General features: G+C 46.5%; 1 protein-coding gene across 6 annotated transcripts in view; it reads right to left on the reverse strand.

The window, feature by feature from the left end:
- Positions 1-23196, reverse strand: part of EML5 (EMAP like 5) — a 183841-nt gene that overhangs the window by 123649 nt on the left and 36996 nt on the right. For all 6 annotated transcript variants that reach the window (XM_040333173.1, XM_040333172.1, XM_040333171.1 and 3 more), the window contains exons 2-3: positions 3257-3416; positions 631-729 (exon numbers count right to left, since the gene is read on the reverse strand). In XM_040333173.1, the coding sequence (XP_040189107.1) occupies positions 631-729; positions 3257-3416 (259 nt within the window). The remainder of the gene's footprint in view (positions 1-630; positions 730-3256; positions 3417-23196) is intronic.

A 23196-nucleotide genomic window follows, 5' to 3' on the forward strand; every position in this document is an offset into this window, starting at 1 on the left:
GACCGCTCAATTGTCAGTTAAAGCGACGCAGTGCGGAATCGCAAAAACCGTCCGGGCTCCTTTACCTGCATTTTGGTCCGGGGGTTAAGTGGTTAAAATACATTTATGTTTTTGGTTGTAACATGACAAAATGTGGAACCTTTCAAGGGGTACGAATACTTTTTCAAAGCACTGTGTATTGCGGCCAGAAATAAAACTCCGTAATGCATTTCCGACACCGAGTGAGAGGCCGACATAAGCAGCATACCAGAGAGGCACATGCGACTCCCAAGCCACCCGATCATAGTACTGCGACTCCCAAGCCACCGATCATAGTACTGCGACTCCCAAGCCACCGATCATAGTACTGCGACTCCCAAGCCACCGATCATAGTACTGTGACTCCCAAGCCACCGATCATAGTACTGTGACTCCCAAGCCACCGATCATAGTACTGTGACTCCCAAGCCACCGATCATAGTACTGTGACTCCCAAGCCACCGATCATAGTACTGCGACTCCCAAGCCACCGATCATAGTACTGCGACTCCCAAGCCACCGATCATGGTACTGTGACTCCCAAGCCACCGATCATAGTACTGCTCTAGAATATCCTACCCATCATAGTACATAGATAATGAATACACGTACCCTGTCTGTGTGACCCGGGGCCATAGACAGCAGCTTCCCTTTCCTCCAGTCCCAGACGCAGATCGTGTTCTTGGAGTCGAGACCCACAGACACCAGGCGCTGAGGTCCAGACACAGATCCAGCAGGGGAGAAGAGAACACGAATGAGAAGAGACAACACATTGTCACATTTAATGCATAACAGGCTGGAATGTTTAAAAATGTTTGGATGACGTGACAATTGATGAGGAATCCCGTGACAAATCACCGGCGACAGCTGACACATTGCGACAAGAAATTGTGACCTGGCGCCCAGGGAAGCTTAGGCCTGCAGAAGGCCGCAAAAGCCGCGGCCTCAATTACCGGCCGGCCGGTAATTGAGGCCGCGGCTTTGCAGCCTTCTGCAGGCCTAAGCTTCCTTCTGTGATCTGGCACCATCTTGTGGTGGCCATTGGCATTACAAGTAGTTAAATTACAAGTAGCAAAACAACAGTTCTAATGTGTTTTTAACTGTTTTCACTGGGGCAGATTCAGGTACGATTTGCGCATTTCTTACGGAGGCGCAGCGTCCCGTTTTAACACTGCGCCTCCGTAAATTACCTGCGCTACGCTTGATTCACGGAGTAGCTCCGTAATTTGCGTGTGCTCTCCTGAAAACTGCCCGGCGTAAGCGCGCGTAATTGAAATGATCCCATAGGGGGCGTGGATCATTTAAATTAGCCGCGTTACCGCGCCGAACGTAGTGCGCATGCTACGTCGGGGAACTTTCCCGACGTGCATTGCGGAAAATGACGTCGCAAGGACGTCATTTGCTTTAACATGAACGTAAATGGCGTCCATCGCCATTCGCGATTCACTTACGCAAATTACGTAATTTTTTTAAATCGCGACGCGGGAACGACGCGTCGTAGAGCGCATGCTCCGTCGGGAAACTTTCCGACGTGCATTGCGGCAAATGACGTCGCAAGGATGTCATTTGCTTTAACGTGAACGTAAATGGCGTCCAGCGCCATTCACGATTCACTTACGCAAACGACGTAATTTTTTTAAAACGCGACGCGGGAACGACGGGTATACTTAGCATTGGCTGCCCCTGCTAATAGCAGGAGCAGCCTTACGCGGAACCCGACGAACGCAAACGACGTAAAATGCGTACGCAGGGCGCGCGTAGGGTTGTGAATCGGCGTTAGTATGCAATTTGCATACTCTACGCTGACCACTACGGGAACGCCACCTAGCGGCCATTGTAAGAATGCAGCCTACGATATGACTGGCATAAGAGCCTTATGCTAGTCATATCTTAGGCTACAGTCGGCGTATCGAGGTTCCTGAATCAGGAGCAGTCGATACGCCGGCGCAACTAAGCAATTGTGCTGCGTAACTATGGTTACGCAGACGCAATTGCTTGTTGAATCTACCCCACTGCCATCTCCTTCCCTCTAATTAGAACCCCCAAACATTATATATATTTTTTTATTCTAACACCCTAGAGCAGGGGTCTCCAAACTGTGGCCCCGTGGGCCGGATGTGGCCCTCTGCTTGCCTTTATCCGGCCCTTGGGGCACTATTCCTCCAACTGATACCAATGATGGGAGACGACTCCTCCCCCAATACTGAATATGGGTCACTATTCCTCCTATTGAAGCCAGGACATTTTCTGCTCCCACTGGCCACAGTCCGGCCCCCTGAGGTCTGAACAACAGAAGAGTGGCCCTTTGTTTAGGAAATTTGGAGACCCCTGCCCTAGAGAATAAAATGGCGGTCTTTACAATACTTTGTCACACCGTATTTGCGCAGCGGTCTTACAAGCGCAAAAATATATATGGAAGAACCGGGACGGCCGCACTCCAAAAATAAAAATGTGTTCCTTTTAATAAAAACTGGTCACAACATGGAAATATCACAGCAAAAATATCAGGAAAAGAGCCAACGCGTTTCACACTCTCATACAGTGCTTATTCATAGGTCTTACAAGTGCACTTTTTTGGGGAACAAATTCACTTTTTTTAATTAAAAAAAAATAAGACAACAGTAAAGTTATCCCAATTTTTTTTATACTGTGAAAGATAATGTTACGCCGAGTAAATTGATACCCAACATGTCGCGCTTCAAAATTGCGTCCACTCGTGGAATGCCGACAAACTTTTACCCTTTAAAATCTCTATAGGCGACGTTTTAAAAAAAATTCTACAGGTTGCATGTTTTGAGTTACAGAGGAGGTCTAGGGCTAAAATTATTGCTCTCGCTCTAGCAATCGCGGCGATACCTCACTTGTGTAGTTTGAATACCGTTTACATATGCGGGCGCTACTCAGGTATGTGTTCGCTTCTGTGCGCGAGCTCGGCGGGATGGGGCGCGTTTTCTGGCTCCTACATTTTTTTAGCTGGCTCCTAGATTCCAAGCGAATTTGTCAAACCCTGAGCTAGCATCATAATAACCAATTCAACATCCGTCCACTAAGGGGGGGGGGGGGGGTGAGTTTGGTGGAATTTAAAAAGAAGGAGGAAACCAGCTTTGTGCCATAAGGGGAGCACCCACGTTGTCAGAGACAAATTAATGCCTTTTAGTCATTGGTTAAAAAAAAAAAAACGAGGCGGGTGATACATTCATGTTGAATTTTTAGGACATTATGGAGAAAAAACACATACCTGTCCTTCCATGTCAAATGCCAGACAGGCGATACCATGCGTGTGGACATCTTTCAGTATAGAGACGGTCTGGACGGAGTATGAATCCCACACACAGATGTATGGCTCCTTCCCAACTTGCCCCGTAGCCACCAGCTGACGTTCAGGGTGCAGCGCCAAGCTAGGACGGCAAAGAAAAAATAATTAACATGATTAATGCGGAACATCAGCTTGCTCTGTATTGATTTTAAATAATGCAAATGGAGACTCCCCAAAATATCTTGCTCTGAGCTTTAATCCATCTCTCCGATTACACCACCGCCGGGATATCACAAATCACATCCACCCTCCATAGGGTAAAACATACTCTCTCCTGGCCTTCCCTCTACCTTTCTGATTACCACTGGGCAGTGATGGCTGGTGCTCCAATTTTTTTGGGGGGGGGGGCGCAAACAAACTGAAAAAAAAAACCCCCATCAATTGCCACCACTGTGCCCATCAAACGCCGCCAGTTTGCCCCTTCAAATGCAGCCAGTTTGCCCCTTCAAATGCAGCCAGTTTGCCCCTTCAAATGCAGCCAGTTTGTGCCCCCAAATGCAGCCAGTTTGCCCCTTCAAGTGCAGCCAGTTTGCCCCTTCAAGTGCAGCCAGTTTGCCCCCCAATTTCCGCCAGTTTGTGCCCCCAAATGCAGCCAGTTTGCCCCCTCAAATGCAGCCAGTTTGCCCCCTCAAAGGCAGCCAGTTTGCACCCTCAAATGCAGCAGTTTGCCCCCTCAAATGCAGCCAGTTTGCGCCCCCAAATGCAGCCAGTTTGCGCCCCCAAATGCAGCCAGTTTGCGCCCCCAAATGCCGCCAGTTTGTGCCCCCAAAGGCAGCCAGTTTGTGCCCCCAAATGCAGCCAGTTTGTGCCCCCAATTGCCGCCAGTTTGCCCCCTCAAGTGCAGCCAGTTTGCCCCCTCAAGTGCAGCCAGTTTGCCCCCTCAAATGCAGCCAGTTTGTGCCCACAATTGCCGCCAGTTTGTGCCCACAATTGCTGCCAGTTTGTGCCCACAATTGCCGCCAGTTTGTGCACCCAAATGCAGCCAGTTTGTGCCCTTAAATGCAGCCAGTTTGTGCCCCCAAATGCAGCCAGTTTGTGCCCCCAATTTCCGCTAGTTTGTGCCCCCAAATGCAGCCAGTTTCCCCCCAGCCCGGCACTTATCTTCCTCGGGTCGGCGCCATCCTCTCCACGCTCCCTCAATGTCTTCTTCTGCCTTCAATGTCACCATCTGGTCACCAGTCATCCCTATGCTTCCCAGCCAGCGCCGGCCGATTCGCTCTCCGGGCCCGACGGGAGAGCCCGGAGAAGCATCGAATGTCAGCGAGAGGGGGGGGGGGGACGTTCCCTCCCGCTGCCTATAATAACGATCAAGCGGCGGAACCGCCGCTATGATCGTTCTTATGGTGCGCAGGATCGCCGCCGGAACACAATGATTTCTGAATGATGCCTCTAGCTGCACCCATCATTCAGATATCACCGCACAAAGTACAAGACGTCATATGACGTCCACCTGAGATGGGAGCTCCCCTTTGTGGACGTCATATGTCTATGTGCGGTATCGAACTCTATGTTAGCCTATGTGCCCATGCACACCAGGGCGTTTTTTAGTGTTAATGAGCTTTGGAGTTTATTGGCTTTTTTCTGAATGCCCGAAATTTTCGTTCAAAGTGCCGGTTTTCGGCAAAAAAAAAAAACGCTCAAAAACGCCGGCGTTTTTCAGCGTTCTTTTATCCATTGAAAAAAAAAAAAAAAAGCTTCAAAACGTTACATTGAAAAACGCTAATAAACGCTATTGCAAAAACGCTAAAAAATGTTGAAAGGCTCCCTGCAAAGCTACCGGCGTTTTTTTATAGCTTTTTTTAGCTTCTGTGTGCATGGAGCCTAAACTGCCCCCAACCATTGCCCTCTCTCGATGTGTCATCTTCAATCAGTGGTACAGCATGACATAATGGGCCTATGGCAAAATGTGTCCCCCCCACATCCCCTCCCCTCCCAATTCCGCGCCTGCTCCACTGGCTGGTCCTCCCATATCTTAACTCCGTCCCTGCCGCAGGCTGCCACCTCTGGCTCCATCGCCATAACAAGGGCAGTGTAGGCACACCAGACACGGCATTACAAACAAATCCCTTTCCCTTATCTGAGCCGAGGCGGAAGCAGCAACAAGACTCTAATCTGAACACGGATCGGCTGCACTCAGAGAGGATGATGTACTCAGCGCTGTACAGTGTGCCGCTTGTACCAGTATGTGTCCTATACACAGCGGGGGAAATAATGATTTGATCCCCTGCAGATTTTGTACGTTTGCCCGCTTACAAGAAATGAAGGGTTTATATTTATCATAGGTGTATTTTATATGATAGAGACAGAATATAAACCAAAAATACAGAAAAGAATTATACAAAATGTTATAAATGGAGTTGAGTGAGTAAAATAAGTATTTGATCTCCTACCAACCAACAATAATTCTGCCCCCACAGACTGGCTACAGTACGTGCTCATGTGGTACACAGATTAGTCCTGTCAATGTAAGAAGGTTCTCCTAATGACAACTCGTTATCAGGGCTGTCTTAATGAGAGGGCACTGCCCAGGAGCCCCAGCTGCATGGGGGGCCCCCTGCCCTTTCCCCAAAGCAGCTGGTCCTTGAGCCCGGGAAAAGAAATTACAAAAAAAGGGGGTTGCCATCCTGGACCCATTAATAAAAAGAAAAATATATATATATAATTCTCAGTGATGTCACCTCTCTCTAGTGAATGGATAGGCTGCATTCTCAGTGATGTCACCGCTCTCTAGTGAATGGATAGGCTGCATTCTCAATGAGGTCACCACTCTCTAGTGAATGGATAGGCTGCATTCTCAGTGATGTCACCGCTCTCTAGTGAATGGATAGGCTGCATTCTCAGTGATGTCACTGCTCTCTAGTGGATGGACAGGCTGCATTCTCAGTGATGTCACTGCTCTCTAGTGAATGGATAGGCTGCATTCTCAGTGATGTCACCGCTCTCTAGTGAATGGATAGGCTGCATTCTCAGTGATGTCACCGCTCTCTAGTGATTGGATAGGCTGCATTCTCAGTGATGTCACCTCTCTCTAGTGAATGAATAGGCTGCATTCTCAGTGATGTCACCGCTCTCTAGTGAATGGATAGGCTGCATTCTGAATGATGTCACCTCTCTCTAGTGAATGGATAGGCTGCATTCTGAATGATGTCACCTCTCTCTAGTGAATGGATAGGCTGCATTCTCAATGAGGTCACCACTCTATAGTGAATGGATAGGCTGCATTCTCAGTGATGTCACCGCTCTCTAGTGAATGGATAGGCTGCATTCTCAGTGATGTCACCGCTCTCTAGTGAATGGATAGGCTGCATTCTCAGTGATGTCACCGCTCTCTAGTGATTGGATAGGCTGCATTCTCAGTGATGTCACCGCTCTCTAGTGAATGGATAGGCTGCATTCTCAGTGATGTCACCGCTCTCTAGTGAAGGGATAGGCTGCATTCTCAGTGATGTCACCGCTCTCTAGTGAATGGATAGGCTGCATTCTCAGTGATGTCACCGCTCTCTAGTGATTGGATAGGCTGCATTCTCAGTGATGTCACCGCTCTCAAGTGAATAGATAGGCTGCATTCTTAGTGATGTCACCGCTCTCTAGTGAATGGATAGGCTGCATTCTCAGTGATGTCACTGCTCTCTAGTGAATGGATAGGCTGCATTCTCAGTGATGTCACCGCTCTCTAGTGAATGGATAGGCTCCATCCTCAGTGATGTCTCTAGTATAGAACCGTTGCTTGTCCAAAAGACAACCTGGGCGCTGAACTGTATATCTTGCCCTTGGCATTTATTAGCCTTTGCTTCCCCATCTTACAGTTTTATTACACAGAGAATATAAAAGGCAATTATTTACAACTCACCCTCCAGTGGAGCAGATAATAAAGTGAGGATAATTGGCCTTGTGTTCTTGTTTGGATAAACAGAAAGTCAGCCAAGTGCAATAATCCCGAATGTCATTTTGTATAAAGGGGTCTCCCCTGCCCCTCCTATTAACCCCTGCTGCGCTCAGCCGACAGTAAGTCGCTGCAGTCACCTTGCCTGCTCTTGCTCAGGAATTAGAGGAGTCGGATTAACATGGAGACAGTTTATGGGGCTGTCAGCTGTGTGCCGCGCACCGCTAATCCACTCACGCCGCGAAAGCTGGCTGCGCCAATGAAATAGAGGGCATGACTCTCCGTCGTCACACCGTTCAGGGACAATTACTCGCTCACAGCCAGCGCTTGGCACTTGGAAAATCAAATCTACGGGTAATCTGCAGAGGCAGCTGCAGGAAGAGAAAACTACTTCATGTAAGCAATGTACTCCTCGAAACCTGGAATCATTCCAGCGCTAGGAAACGTTATCGCAATACAAAAATGCATGCACCACAGAGCCAAATTCTATGGACCCCATTGGTTCTGCCTGTGGACAAGCAAACACAACTGGTCTATCCTACACCTAGATGCACAGGTGTGTGCACAGGGTGTGCTGGGTGTGCCTGGGCACGCCCTAAACACCCACTGTGGTGCAGATTTCCCCATGCTGCCTGGGCCTCCATGTCATTTCCCCATGCTGCCTGGGCCTCCATGTCATTTCCTCATGCTGCCTGGGCCTCCATGTCATTTCCCCCATGCTGCCTGGGCCTCCATGTCATTTCCCCATGCTGCCTGGGCCTCCATGTCATTTCCCCATGCTGCCTGGGCCTCCATGTCATTTCCCCATGCTGCCTGGGCCTCCATGTCATTTCCCCATGCTGCCTGGGCCTCCATGTCATTTCCTCATGCTGCCTGGGCCTCTATGTCATTTCCCCCATGCTGCCTGGGCCTCCATGGCATTTCCCCATGCTGCCTGGGCCTCCATGTCATTTCCCCATGCTGCCTGGGCCTCCATGTCATTTCCCCCATGCTGCCTAGGCCTCCATGTCATTTCCCCATGCTGCCTGGGCCTCCATGTCATTTCCCCATGCTGCCTGGGCCTCTATGTCATGTCGGTGTTCTAAAAAAATCCTGGACTTATGAAATGTCTCGACCGCGTCACTTCTGGTGCGGCTACGTCACCAAACAACGGTTTGCGTGCTTTACCGCGCATGCGCGACGTCACCGCTGTTTTATCGAGCATGCGCGGATGCAATTTTTGGGTCCAGAACAATTATAGACCCGAGCGGGTGGGCAGAGCGCCGATTTGCTTAAACTCGTCATGGGCAGCACCGCGTCCAGCCCCCACCCCCGCCCCTAGGCTGTTCTTTGCATAGCACTGTGTATGGCCCGCCCCCGTCTCCAAGAACTCCTTTACCTCGGTACGGGTTAGTAGAAAGAACAGCCTAGGGGTGGGACTGGACGCGGTGCTGCCGATGACGAGTTTAACCGCTACCACCCTATTGTAATATGACGGCGGCAGGAACCCTTTGTCCCTCCGGTCCGCCGTCAAATGACGTCTTCCCCCCCCCCCCCCCCCCGAGTCTCTAGGGGGCGCGCAGGCGCCCCCGCAGCGTTACTCGGGACCCGATGCGCGTGCACGGTGGCTGCGATGAAAGAAAGAAAGAAAGAAAGAAAGAAAGAAAGAAAGAAAGAAAGAAAGAAAGAAAGAAAGAAAGAAAGAAAGAAAGAAAAGAAAAGAAAAGAAAAGAAAAGAAAAGAAAAGAAAAGAAAAGAAAAGAAAAGAAAAGAAAGAATGAAGAAAGAATCCCATAGTTTGTAGGCAGTATAACTTTTGCGCAAACCAATCAATATACGTTTATTGCGATTTTATTTTTACCAAAAATATGTAGCAGAATACATATCAGCCTAAATCTAGGAAGCAAATTACATTTTTTACATTTTTTAAATTGGAAGTTTTATTGCAGAAAATAAAAAATATGGGCCAGATCCACAAAGAACTTACGGCGGCGTATCTATTGATACGCCACGTAAGTTCTACAATGCGCCGTCGTATCTTTGTTTTGTATCCACAAAACAAGATACGCCTGAATGTGGGCTAGATCCGACTGGCGTACATCTTATTACGCCGTCGGATCTTAGGTGCATATTTACGCTGGCCGCTAGGTGGCGCTTCCGTTGATTTCCGCGTAGAGTATGCAAATTAGCTAGATACGCCGATTCTCAAACGTACGTCAGCCCGGCACATTTTTTTACGTCGTTTACGTAAGCCTTTTTTCAGCGTAACGTTACCCCTGCCTCTATGAGGTGTACGCAATGTTAGGTATGGACGTCGGGACAGCGTAGAATTTTCCGTCGTTTGCGTAAAACGTTCGCAAATAGGGCTTTGCGTAAATTACGTTCACGTCTAAAGCATTGACTATTTGCGACGCGATTTCGAGCATGCGCACTGGGATACCCCCACGGACGGCCCATTTACGTGGGGTCAAGATGAATTAAGATGAATTAACATAAAACACGCGCACATCTTAGTCATTCGAATTTCGCGCCCTTACGCCGACACATTTACACTACGCCGCCGTAACTTACGGCGCAAATTCTTTCTGGATAAGGAAACTACGCTCTAAGTTACGGCGGCCTAGTGTATCTGAGATACGCTACGCCTGCCTAAAGATAGGCAGTTCTGGATCTGGCCCTATACGTTTTTGTTTTTTTCAAAACTGTCAGTGGTCCTTTGTGTATAGCGCAAAAAATAAGAACCGCAGAGGTGATCAAATACCACCAAAACTCCATTTGTGGGGGAAAAAAAAAAAACATACATTTTATTTGAGTACAACGTTGCATGACCGTGCAATTCCGTTAAAGTGAAGGGGGGTAAATCTTCCGGAGGTCAAGTGGTTAAACTTCCATCTTTACGGGCGTACCTACTCCATTCTGAGCTCAGCCAGCGCGATTCCACGGTACGATTCTGACTCTGCATAAACCGCGGGCTTTAAGTGCAGCAGACGTCACCGGGGCCCGCTAGACCGGCTCCCAGAGAGCCAGATTAATCCAGGCAGCTTAGTTAAGCAAAGCTTCCGCTGATTACAGCTGCAGAGGATGACGCGGCCCCCGGGACAATACACTCAATGCGGAGTCCTCCTGGCAGCACACTCGGGGGGGCGTCTCTCTGCTGGGATTGCGGCAAACGCTGCAAAAGGCTCACAGCGTCCAGAATGGACAAATATGAGATTTACCCAAAAGAAAAGCCGGGATCCTTGCACTCTCCACAATTGATAATAATGGCACCCCTCCCCCGACACACCAAAAAAAACATGCATCTTTTAATTTAATTATTTAGACCCCTTTCACACTGGGGCGCTTATCAGGTGTGTTAGCGCTAAAAATAGCACCTCTCAAGCCACCCCAGTGTGAAATAATTCTATGCATCAAAGCGGACTTCCGCCAAAAAGTCAGCAGTTACAAATACTGCCAGGGCACACCCTAATCACCCCGCGTGGCGCACACTTCTCCTGTTTAGACCCCTGATATTTCACCAAAGCCTCCTAAAAAAAAAATTGTAAAAAAAAAATAAAAATCTCTGGCCTACTGACAATGTTCACTGCTATATATACACATACGCATGGGCGTCCGCTCCATAGGGCAAGGGGGGCAAATGACCCCCCCTGAAAAATCAAGAAGGTGTTGAAGAGTCTCGCGGCTGCAGGCTGTCTGAGAAGTCCTGGGCCGGATGTCACACAGGCACAGTGAGCCGAATAAAGCCGCCTCCCCCTCCTGTGTTTATGTGTACACAGGGGGAGGGAACCTGCTGCCTTTGCTGCGCTGATGGCTGATATAAAGTACTGAATGGGATGGGGGAGGGGGGTCCGTCTGTGCTGAAAGGGGGGTTTGTGCTGAATGGAGGGGGTCTGTGCATAATGGGGGGTCCATCTGTACTGAATGGTGGGGTCTGTGCAGAATGGGAGGTCTGTGCTGAAGGGGGGTCTGTGCATTATCTAGGCTATATTTATGTGGGCATGGAGTGAAGCTGAATTATCTCAAGAGCAATTTCACACTGCCAGCTGGCCGCGTTATTGGTAAAGCGCCGCTAAAAAGCGACATTTTACTATCGTTTTAGCTGAGCTATTCGGCTGTTAGCGGGGCACTTTTAACCCCCCCTAGTGTTTGAAGAAAGGGTTAAATGCGACTGTATCGCCGCTGCCGAAGTGCCCCCCCCTGAAAAAATTTCAGCGGATGCCAATGCACATACGCACACACTCATATGTGTTTGAGGTTTGGGGTGCACACCCTAATGCTATAGGCTGCCCACACCTATGGACAGGAGTAGGGACAGCGGCATTACTACTTATGTCAAGAAGGGGAGAAGCATGGGATCCCCCTCTGCCACCATCACCTGATGTCACTGTCGGCTGGGCTGTCTGTCACTCTGTCCGCCCCCGACTCCCCTGTGAACTTTGTATTGCCTGGATGCAGCAGGCACCTCTACTCCACCGCCGCCGCCTGCTGCTCAGCCTCCGAGTCCTGACTCCTGCTCCTGCGCTGTGCTCCTCCGACCTCCTGGTTAGTTACAGATTTAAAATTCTGGCGCGCGCGCTCCTGTCGGGATGTCCTAATTAATACATCACTCGCCGGCGCTGCGCAGCACAACCTCTGTGAAATCCACCCCCTGCCGGCCAAATACAGCATATGCTTGGCTCGGCAAGCATGCGCAGTTCCAAGCCGAACCGATCTCGGCTATTTTTACTGGCACATTCCCGCAACTACAGACATTTACGGACGGGGAAAAAAAAAAGTGCCCGTTTTTTACGGACTGTTGGCAACACTGGAGTGAGCAGAGTTTTATAATAATAAAGGGGGGTGGGGCACAATTTGGCATCTTTTCCCTAGTCACTGGATGATCTTGTCCCGGCACGATTGGCACCTGTCCAAACTGGGCCTAGTATGTGTACAGTATGTATGAATGAGAGATGGGGACCTTCAATTGTAAGCTCCTTGGGGCAGGGACTGATGAGAACATACAATATTATAAAAGGAATGGGAGGGTCACTGGCACCAGAGACATCTTTGCTGCGTTAGTCGGGAGGAAAGTGAATTTCCATGCAGCGGGCTGTGATTGTCACTTCCATGATGAATAATTCAGAGGATAATAGCAGGACTGAGTAAGTATGAAATCTGTGATATGTCTGCCAAACCGAAGCCGTCCACAGTGCCAAGACAACAGCCGCCACCCTTCCCGGACTCCCCACCCTATCACCCTCCCGGAAATAAATCCCATCACCCACAAAACACATAAAATACATATATAAGGGAGACACATTACCTGCCAAAAGACTTAGGGCCAGATCCACATAGAAATCAGAGATACACTACGCCGCCGTATCTTACCTGGCGGAATTTCGAATCCTTAACGATTTTGCGCCGTAAGTTACGGCAGCGTAGTGTATTTCTGGCGGCGGAATTCAAATCGGCGATTAGGGGGCGGGTTTCATTTAAATGAAGCGCGTCCCCTCGCCAAATGAACTGCGCATGCGTCCTCCCGAAATTTCCCGCCGTGCATTGCGCTAAATGACGTCGCTAGGACGTAATTTTTTTAACTTTTACGTCCATCCCGATTCACGGACGACTTACGCAAAAAATGTAAAAAATTCAAATTTCGACGCGGGAACAACGGCCATACTTAACATGGCAAATCTAACTATACGCCGCAAAATACCAGCTTTAACTATACGCCGGAAAAAGCCGACTAGAGACGACGTAAGAGAATGCGACGGCCGCGCGTACGTTCGTGGATCGTCGGAAATAGCTAATTTGCATACCCGACGCGGAAAACGACGTGAGCACTGCAGTACAGCAGTTCGGCTCCTTGTGCTGCTTCTCCCACTCCCAATCTGAGTCCTTCTGTGCAGGGACTACAAGAGGCCGACACCCCGGGTCACATTCATGTTCCAAAACCCATGTAGTCATCCCGACACCTCATACCTATGTTCCTTGTTAGCATATGAGCACCGTAGTAAGGTGGCTAAGAGTACAGAGATACAAGCTGTGGTGACCTGCGACACTCCCAACTACACGGGACGTACCTTTGGGGGTCTTGCTATGTGAACTTATCAGCATGTAACGCATCTAATATGTTTTTAGTCCTATAATCATCAGCTCCACCTAGTGGCCATAATGCTGTATATTCCTGAAATATCTTAATAAGGACAAGACCGCATTGTGGAGCTGACAATCATAGAAAAATAACATATTAGACACATTACAGTATTATTCTCCAAGGCCATGCTAATTCATTCACACAGCAATATTTTTTTCTATAAATAGACCCCTTGTAGTTTAGAACAAAAGCAGTTGTCAGATGGTGGCTACATGGATTGCAAATTCCAAGGAGGAGAGATAGAATGTAGCCAATGTGAAAGAGGAAGTTGCCAACTTGGTAGAATCAATAGGTAAAATATAGAAGACATTTTAAAAAGAAAGATGCCAGCAGAGATTAAATTGACATGCTAAGCAACATATTTTAGGTTTGAACACAGATACACTTTGGTGCGTTAATGGGGGCAAAACTGAATATTATTCATGGAGGCTCACACTGATCTGACACAAAAGTAGTACGGACGGAACGTCGAGCAGCATTGTTTTTTTAGCAAGTTCGCAGAGAGAAGAAAAAGAAAAGAAAAGAGCAGAAAAAAAAAAAGAAAAGAGCAGAAAAGAAAGAGCAGAAAAAAAAGAAAGAAAGAGCAGAAAAAAAAAGAAAGAGCAGAAAAAAAAAGAAAGAAAGAAAGAGCAGAAAAAAAAGAAAGAAAGAAAGAGCAGAAAAAAAAGAAAAGAAAAGAGCAGAAAAAAAAGAAAAGAAAGGAGCAGAAAAAAAAGAAAGAAAGAGCAGAAAAAAAAGAAAGAAAGAAAGAAAAAAGAAAGAAAGAAAGAAAAAAAGAAAGAAAGAAAGAAAAAAAGAGCAGAAAAAAAAGAAAAGAGCAGAAAAAAAGAAAAGAGCAGAAAAAAAAGAAAAGAGCAGAAAAGAAAGAAAGAAAGAGCAGAAAAAAAAGAAAGAAAGAAAGAAAGAAAGAAAGAGCAGAAAGAAAGAAAGAAAGAGCAGAAAAAAAAGAAAGAAAGAGCAGAAAAAAAGAAGAAGAAAGAGCAGAAAAAAAAGAAGAAGAAAGCAGAAAAAAAAAGGAGCAGAAAAAAGAAGAAGAAAAAAGAAAAACGAAGGAGGAGAAAAAAGGAAGAAGAAAAAGAAGAAAGAAGAAAGAAGGAGAAGAAGAAAAAAAGAAGAAGAAAGAAAAAGAAGAAATAAAGAAAAAGAAGAAAAGAAAAAGAAGAAAAGAAAAAGAAGAGAGAAAAAGAAGAGAGAAAAAGAAGAAAGAAGAAGAAAAAGAAGAAGAAGAAGAAGAAGAAGAAGAAGAAGAAGAAGAAGAAGAAAGAAAGAAGAAGAAAGAAGAAGAAAGAAGAAGGAGAAGAAAAAAAGAAGAAGAAAAAGAAGAAAAAAAAGAAGAAAGAAGAAGGAGAAGAAAGAAGAATAAGAAGAAGAAGAAGAAAGAATCACCAGAGGGAAAAAGACCGGATAATGAAGACACCTATGACGGGGGACACCCTTAAATAAAAATAAAAACTCACTCACATGGGGGCCGGGGGGGGGGGCAGGATCTGGGGGCCCCACAACAATTGCCCAGGGTTGTCGGGAAGAGGTCCTTGTCCCCATCAACATGGAGAGTGACCAGGGGCTTCGGGGTGGGAGGCACAGAGCCCCCCCCCCCGCCCTAAAGCACCCACCCTCTGCATGTGGCCTGGTATGGTCCTCGTCTCCCCCCCCCCCCCCACCTTCCCTTCCTGACCTACTGGGCTGCATGCTCGGATGAAGGTCTGGTATAGATTTATTTTTTCCAATTTTGACGTGGGGTGCCCCTCAATGTCCTCAGAGCAGTCGTATCAGTAAGATGATGATCCCGACTTCCATTCAAATCAATGGGCTAAAATCGTGCCCAACTCAGACCAAAGTAGTGCAGGAAGCATTTTCAAAGTCAGGCGGACACAAGTAAGCTGGCCCTTACACAAAATAGAATCCGGAAAATACCACATTATGGCCACTAGATGGAGCTGGAAATCATACTAAATTTGTATTCATTTCTCATCATCGCCAGCTCATCTAGTGGCCATAATGGGGTATTTTCCAGATTCTATTCGGTTTTCTCCCTAGGCCAAATGTCATCTATCCATGCCGAATAGCGTGAATGTTGAAATATTGCATTATGGCCACTAGATGGAACTGAAAGTCATACAAAATTTTTATTTATTTCTCAATATCATCAGCTCCATCTAGTGGCCATAATGCAGTATTTCCACATTCAGGCTACTCTGTATGAATAGATAACATTTGGCCTAGGGAGAAAATAACCTATTAGCATTCAAGTATTCCCATCATACGCACAGAGTAAATCTATATTCACTTTTCACAGGATGAATAGCTCTATGATTTTTTTTTTTTTTAAGAAATCACCCCCCCCTCCCCCCCTTTAGGTTGATCAACTGCTTTAGAGATTTTCGTAAATTCGCTGTCATTAGATGCGCGTCGCTCACACAATTTGGTACGCTCTGATTATACAGGAGAAGATGATTTCTACTTTTCTGCCTCTCTGCATATCAAAGCTCTTCTCTCCCAGTAAGCCTCGTCTAAAAATACATGGTTACTAGGGATGAGCAAAACTAAGGGGTTCTGGCTTCACTGAAATGTTGTAAAAAAAAAAAAAAGCCATATTTTGCAAAATGTCACCATTTCAGCAAAACACATTGCAGCCATGGGGGGGGGGGGGATTTAGGTGTTTATTTGGGGGTGCGTTCTTTCTTTTTAACCACTTAAGACCCGGACCTTTAGGCAGCTAAAGGACCCGGCCAGGTTTTGCGATTCGGCACTGTGTCGCTTTAACAGACAATTGCGCGGTGGTGCGACGTGGCGACCAAACAAAATTGGCGTCCTTTTTTTCCCACAAATAGAGCTTTCTTTTGGTGGTATTTAATCATCTCTGCGGTTTTTATTTTTTGCGCTATAAACAAAAATAGAGCGACAATTTTGAAAGAAAAATGTAATATTTTTTACTTTTTGCTATAATAAATATCCCCCAAAAATATATAAAAAAAAATGTTTTTCCTCAGTTTAGGCCGATACGTATTCTTCTACCTATTTTTGGTAAAAAAAATAAAAATCACAATAAGCATTTATCGGTTGGTTTACGCAAAATTTATAGCGTTTACAAAATAGGGGATAGTTTTATTGCATTTTTTATAATTTTTTTATTATTTACTACTAATGGCGGCGATCAGCGATTTTTTTCATGACTGCGACATTATGGCGGACACTTCGGGCAATTTTGACACATTTTTGGGACCATTGTCATTTTCACAGCAAAACATGCATTTAAAATGCACTGTTTACTGTGAAAATGTCAGTTGCAGTTTGGGAGTTAACCACAAGGGGGCACTGAAGGGGTTATGTGTGACCTCGTATGTGTTTACAACTGTACGGGGGTGTGGCTGTAGGGGTGACGTCATCGATTGTGAATCCCTATAAAAGGGAACACACGATCGATGCCGCCGCCACAGTGAAGAACGGGGAAGCTGTGTTTACACACAGCTCTCCCCGTTCTTCAGCTCCGGGGACCGATCGCGGGACTCCGGCGGCGATCGGGTCCACGGGTCCCGGAGCTTCGGACTGGGTCGCGGGCGCGCGCCCTAAAAACCAGCCGTGCCATTCTGCCGACGTAAATGTGCAGGAGGCAGTCCTTAAGTGGTTAAGGATGTTCTAAACAGTTAATTTGGCCACACCTAATGTTTTTGCCATGTCTCTGATTGTTTGGTTTTGTTTTTTTTCAGCCTAATGATGGCTTGCTTCACTGATAGTGACAGCTCTTTGGATCTCATATTGAGAGTTGACAGCAACAGATTCCAAATGCAAATAGCACACTTTGTAAAAGGGATAATGAGGGAAAAACACACATCTGGCCATGGAACAGCTAAACAGCCAATTGTCCCATTACTTTTGGTCCAGGGGTCAAGTCATGAGGAAAAAAGTGTGGGAACTCCCACCCAAGATCCACTCCCCCCCAAAAAAAAAAAAAAAATTATACGCTCATATGCATAATTACTAAACCGCATGTTTTTTTTCGATCCACTGTACCTTAGTAATCCTTTATGTTAGTGGCTGCTTCCTGTATATGGATTCATCGGGTAGTGTGCTCTAGTCCTGCAAAGGGAACTGCGTTCCTGCTGTGAGAAAAGTGCAGGAACTACGTTCCCACGCGTTCCCGCAGGACTTGAGCCCTGTTTTGGTCCCTTAAAAAGTGGGAGGCACCTACACAAACTGTTGCAATTCCTACACCGTTGAAATGAAATTAACAAGATGCGCTTTAACTGCAGACTTTCAGCTTTCATTTGAGGGAATTTACATCCAAATCAGGTGAACGTCGTTAAAAAATAGAGAACGTTCGAATTTTTTTTTGCCTGTTTTTTAGAACCCGAAAAAAAGCTCTGATGCCCACACACGATCGTTTTTAATGACATTTAAAAAAATAAATAAAAAAACTTTTTTTTTAGAACCCCGAAAAATGATGGTGTGTACGCGACATAAGAATTGGTAAGCTGCAATATAATAAAGGTTTGCCATTTGGTTTAATACAGCTTTAAAAGGCACTTTTGCAAAATCTGTGCCAGTCTCTATGAATCCCAGGGATTATGTTTGGAATTTTTTTTTTACTAATCTTCAGCCCTAAAACATACATTTTAACATATGAGCAAAAAAACTGAAAAAAATAATAATCAAAGAAATGCAACAAAAAGACCTAAGGATGCAAGAAAGAAGAATCACTCAATACAAAGTATAAAATAAAAATTACAAAATGACTATTAACTACCTCTCTACCGGCCAGGGCCGCCATCAGGAATTATGGGGCCCCTTACACAGCTTCAGGCATGGGCCCCCTGGAGCAGAGAACCGGGGGGGGGGTGCTGCAGCCTGTGAACTTGAGAAGCGGGGGGGGGGGCTGCCGCGAATTGAGAAGCGGCGCTCTGGGGGGCGGGGCCAAGTGATACAGTCGGAGTCTATAGCCGCTGGCTGTATCACGGGCGCGCGCCCGCAAGCTGACCACCATGGGAGAGTGCTTCCCGGGAAAGGGGTTAGTGATGCAGAGAGGAGCCGAGTCAGCCGTCGAGGGATCCCAGAAGACGAGGATCGGGGCCACCCTGTGCAAAACGAGCTGCACAGTGGAGGTAAGTATAACATGTTTGTTATTTAAATAATAAAAAAAAAATCGGGAACCTTTAGTGTCCCTTTAATGTAGGTTAATAGAATCAGGGCCGATCCTAGGGTCACAGGCGCCTGGGTGCAGAAATATTTCTGGCGCCCATCCACATGGGAGCTGTCATTTTACTAACTCCTCCCCTTTACATCTCATTATACATCACATCTGTAGATGGACTAGGCGCAGGAATGGGCAGGGGCTGTGTATCCTATGCAATCTATCATGCCATAAAACATCTAGAGCAGGGGCAGCCCAGAGCACATGTAAAGGGATGCTGGGGATTCCATCCTCCAGCACACTGAACACTGACTCACCTCGATTCTCTCTCTGTGCAGCCTGAGATAGAGATGGAGTGGGAGGCATTCCAACTGGAGTTGGTGGAGACAGTGCGGGACCCAAGACTCCCAGTGTTAGGAAATCATTCCTGCACATCAGCAGCCACTGAAAACTAGAACCCTCGTGTCAGGAAGAGGAGCGGCCCCTCCTCAGAGCACTGCCAGGCTGGACGGGCTGCCCTATGCTCACACGTCAGTTCTGGACGGACACACACCTTTGCTCAGAACACTAGTCAGTTCTGGACGGACACAAACAAGGAGAGAAGGAGGGAGGGGAGAACTCTGGCACTTCGGCGCCCCCACCTCTGCAGGCGCCTGGGTGCAATGCACCCTGCCTAGGCTCGGCCCTGAATAGAATCAATTCTGAAATGATAAAAACCAAATCCATATCCTGAACATACAGTCCAAACTGAAAAAATAACTCTAGCAGGAAAAAGATCTATTTATAAATAGTTTTAATCATGAACATAAAACAAACAAAACATTCACAAAAACAATAACAATGTATTCTTTTCAATGAGTAACGTGAAAAGCCAGCAGCCCACACAACCAATCAGCACGCTTTGTTCCGATTACTGAAATCCAATTGGTTGCTATAGAATGTCGCACGCTGAACGCCTTCATTATTCTTTACATTAAATATGTCAGGAGAAAAACGGATACAAAATTAAGAAGACACAATGTTTCCACTACAACCCAAACGTCGCATCCAGACCCATAAAATCCCCAAAGAGTCATTTGCAAATTTCAGCTTCTGGATTGAAGTCGCCGGGGACTGTCTAATTATAGAGCGCGGGATATTATGAAGGTGAGGATATTAATGAATTATGACTGCAGATCGCTACGAAATGGGACAATTTCCAAAGCGGATTTGGGACAGAAATGTGAAATATGAAATGCCTTCTGAACGTGAAAAAAAAAAAAAAAGTGCCGCCACTGAAGAACATACAAAACAAAGTCTGGAAATTCATGACTTAACCACTTAAGACCCGGACCTTTAGGCAGCTAAAAGACCCGGCCAGCTTTTGCGATTCGGCACTGCGTCGCTTTAACCGACAATTGCGCGGTCGCGCGACGTGGCTCCCAAACAAAATTGGCGTCCTTTTTTTCCCACAAATAGAGCTTTCTTTTGGTGGTATTTGATCACCTCTGCGTTTTTTTTTTTTGCGCTATAAACAAAAATAGAGCGGCAATTTTGAAAAAAATGCAATATTTTTTACTTTTTGCTATAATAAATATCCCCCAAAAACATATAAAAAAACATTTTTTTTCCTCAGTTTAGGCCGATACGTATTCTTCTACCTATTTTTGGTAAAAAAAAAAAAAAAGCAATAAGCGTTTATCGATTGGTTTGCGCAAAATGTATAGTGTTTACAAAATAGGGGATAGTTTTATTGCATTTTTATAAAAAAAACTATTTTTTTACTACTAATGGCGGCGATCAGCGATTTTTTTCGTGACTGCAACATTATGGCTCCCTGATTGGCCAACAACACGCTCACACACTGAGCCGCCCAGCTTCCCCCCCCCCCCCCCTCTCACCCGCTCACTCATCGACCGACACCGACCGCGCGTCCACTCTTTCGCCTGCGGAGCCGCCCGCGCTTTCACCCGCAGAGCCGCCCCCCCCTCACCCGCATTCTTGGAGGAGGCAATTTCCCCATTGCCCTCCCCCTGGATCCGCCCCTGTTGGCAATGAATGCAGCAGCAGGACTCTGGAGCGCGCTCGCACGAGTGTCCTGAGGGAGAGCGGCTCTCCAACAGGGGGGCACTCGAGAAGAGGAGGAGCTGGGAGCACCACTGAGGGACCCCAGAAGAGAAGGATCGGGGCCACTCTGCACAGAGGAGTCAAGTATGACATGTTTGTTTAAAAAAAAAAGTGTAACGTTTACATATCCTTGAAGTCTTCCCTCATTTACTAAGCTCTGGGCAAAGTTCACCTTCTATTAGTCTATTAGTAAATCAACCCCAACCCCCCCCCCCCCCCCAATCAATAGGCTGCTGTAAAAAAAAAAAAAAAAATGGGCAAAAATAATTCCTCAGCAAGAGCCGTCTGAGATGACATTAATTTAGTGATGAATGCCCCCCCCCCGCTGGGTGTCCCTGGAAGAGAAGGATGCAGACACAAGGCAGAGCTCCATTACACCCCCTTCAGGTGAAGTGTGGGATAAAAGATCACTCGATAGCATTGGGTTACCCCGCGGAGCCCGTTTGATGTGCTTGTATCATAGGGAAAGATCTGGGCTGGATTACCATCATGCTGCTGACCTGGACTCTCCGGTTATTATCTACACACCATACGTGGTGCAAACAAACATTATTGGAAACCATCAAAAAACATCCCGGGGGGGGGGGGGGGGGGGGTAAAATGTTTAATGTTCTGGGGGAGAAATCTGGAAAGATGGTGCGGAAACAAAAGAGTTAATGGAAAAACCATGGAGGGGGGGAGGGGGGGTTGACATATGCAATATAAAGCAGATTTTCTGTCATAGGGAGACGTAAAGTATGGAGGGGAAGAAAACCCCCATCTGTCATCATTCTACATAATCTGGGAGCAAAAAAACACCAAGACGACATAAAACACAATACAAAACGTTGAGGTGACTACATGTTGCACCCTAGTGGCCATTGTAGGTCACCTTTAACATAGCAGCCAGCTTTTCACGTATATTATTATAGATCACCCACTTACATACATTTGTGTTTGGCAAGAAGGGCGGTTGAGGTAGCGCGATTTATATTTTTCCTATTTTATTTCTTGTATTTATTGTTTACATGATAATCGCAGCACCTGGAGGGATTAGACTCAGAGCCGGTTCACACTGGGGCGATTTTGGATCCGACTTGAAATCGCCTCATGTCGTCCCAAGTCGTGCTGTCAAGAAAAACAATGCAAGTGAATGGGACTGGTGCTAATACACACGACTCAAGGCGATCCGACTTCAAAAGAAGTTCCTGTACGACTTCAATCCGACTTGTAGGCGATTCCTACCCATTGATTTCAATGGAAGTAGCTTTCAAGTCTGATCCCTGTTCATAGTGAGGCGATTTTGCCAGAAGCAGAGAGGAATTTACCCATAAGCCACCAGGTACTCCCCTGTCCCCAGGCAGCCCCCACCTTCTTCCCACCTTCTTGGCACGGATTACTTTCACTTTCTTAGTACGTTGTCTCTGTTTGCAGCATGGCTGCCAGAGTTAGGAAAGAGGCCGTGGATAATGAGTCCCTTATAAGGCTGGTAAAAGAGAGACCATGCCTCTACGACAAGAGGGACCCCTTTTACAAGGACCAAATGAAGAGGGACAATGCCTGGCTGGACATTTCTCGCCTGACCTTTGAGGATTGGGGCATATTGTCTGAGACCGACCGCACTGCCAAAAGTAAGTTTAACCTTTTTATTATATGTCTATTTTCCTTGCCTAGGCATGCTGGTTGTAGTTCCATACAGGCCACTTGTTTGCACAGAGAATGGCGGCATGAACTCCCTCTTGAAGACAGCAACAATAGAGCACACCGGCATCGATAGATCCCCTGGCAGGAACAGTATATCCCATGCTGGCAATAGTAGATGCAGACAGGAACCATAGATTCCCCAAAAAAGTAGATCCCTAAGAGGAACACTACTTCAAATGACAAGAACAACAATAGATCCCTGATCGGAACACTAGTTCACATGATAACAACAATAGATCCTTGATAACACTAGATCCCTGGCAGGAACAATTAGGTCCCCCAAAAACAATAGACCCCTGATCGGAAAACAAGTTCACATGAGAACAACAATAGATCCTTGACAAAACTAGATCCCTGGCAGGAACAACAGATCCCCCAACAACAATAGATCCCTGATGGGAACACAAGTTCACATGAGAACAACAATAGATCATTGACAACATTAGCTCAATAGCATGAACAAAATATCCCCCAACAACAATAGATCCCTGAAAGGAACACAAGTTCACATGAGAACAACAATAGATCCTTGACAACACTAGATCCCTGGCAGGAACAACAGATCCCTCAACAACAATAGATCCCTGATCGGAACACAAGTTCACATGAGAACAACAATAGATCCTTGACAAAACTAGATCCCTGGCAGGAACAACAGATCCCCCAACAACAATAGATCCCTGATCGGAACACTAGTTCACATGAGAACAACAATAGATCATTGACAACATTAGCTCAATAGCATGAACAATAGATCCCCCAACAACAATAGATCCCTGATCGAAACACAAGTTCACATGAGAACAACAATAGATCCTTGACAACACTAGATCCCTGGCAGGAACAACAGATCCCTGATCGGAACACTAGTTCACATGAGAACAACAATAGATCCTTGACAACACTAGATCCCTGGCAGGAACAACAGATCCCCCAACAACAATAGA

Source organism: Rana temporaria, chromosome 13, assembly GCF_905171775.1.
Source record: "Rana temporaria chromosome 13, aRanTem1.1, whole genome shotgun sequence".
NCBI lineage: Eukaryota > Metazoa > Chordata > Amphibia > Anura > Ranidae > Rana > Rana temporaria.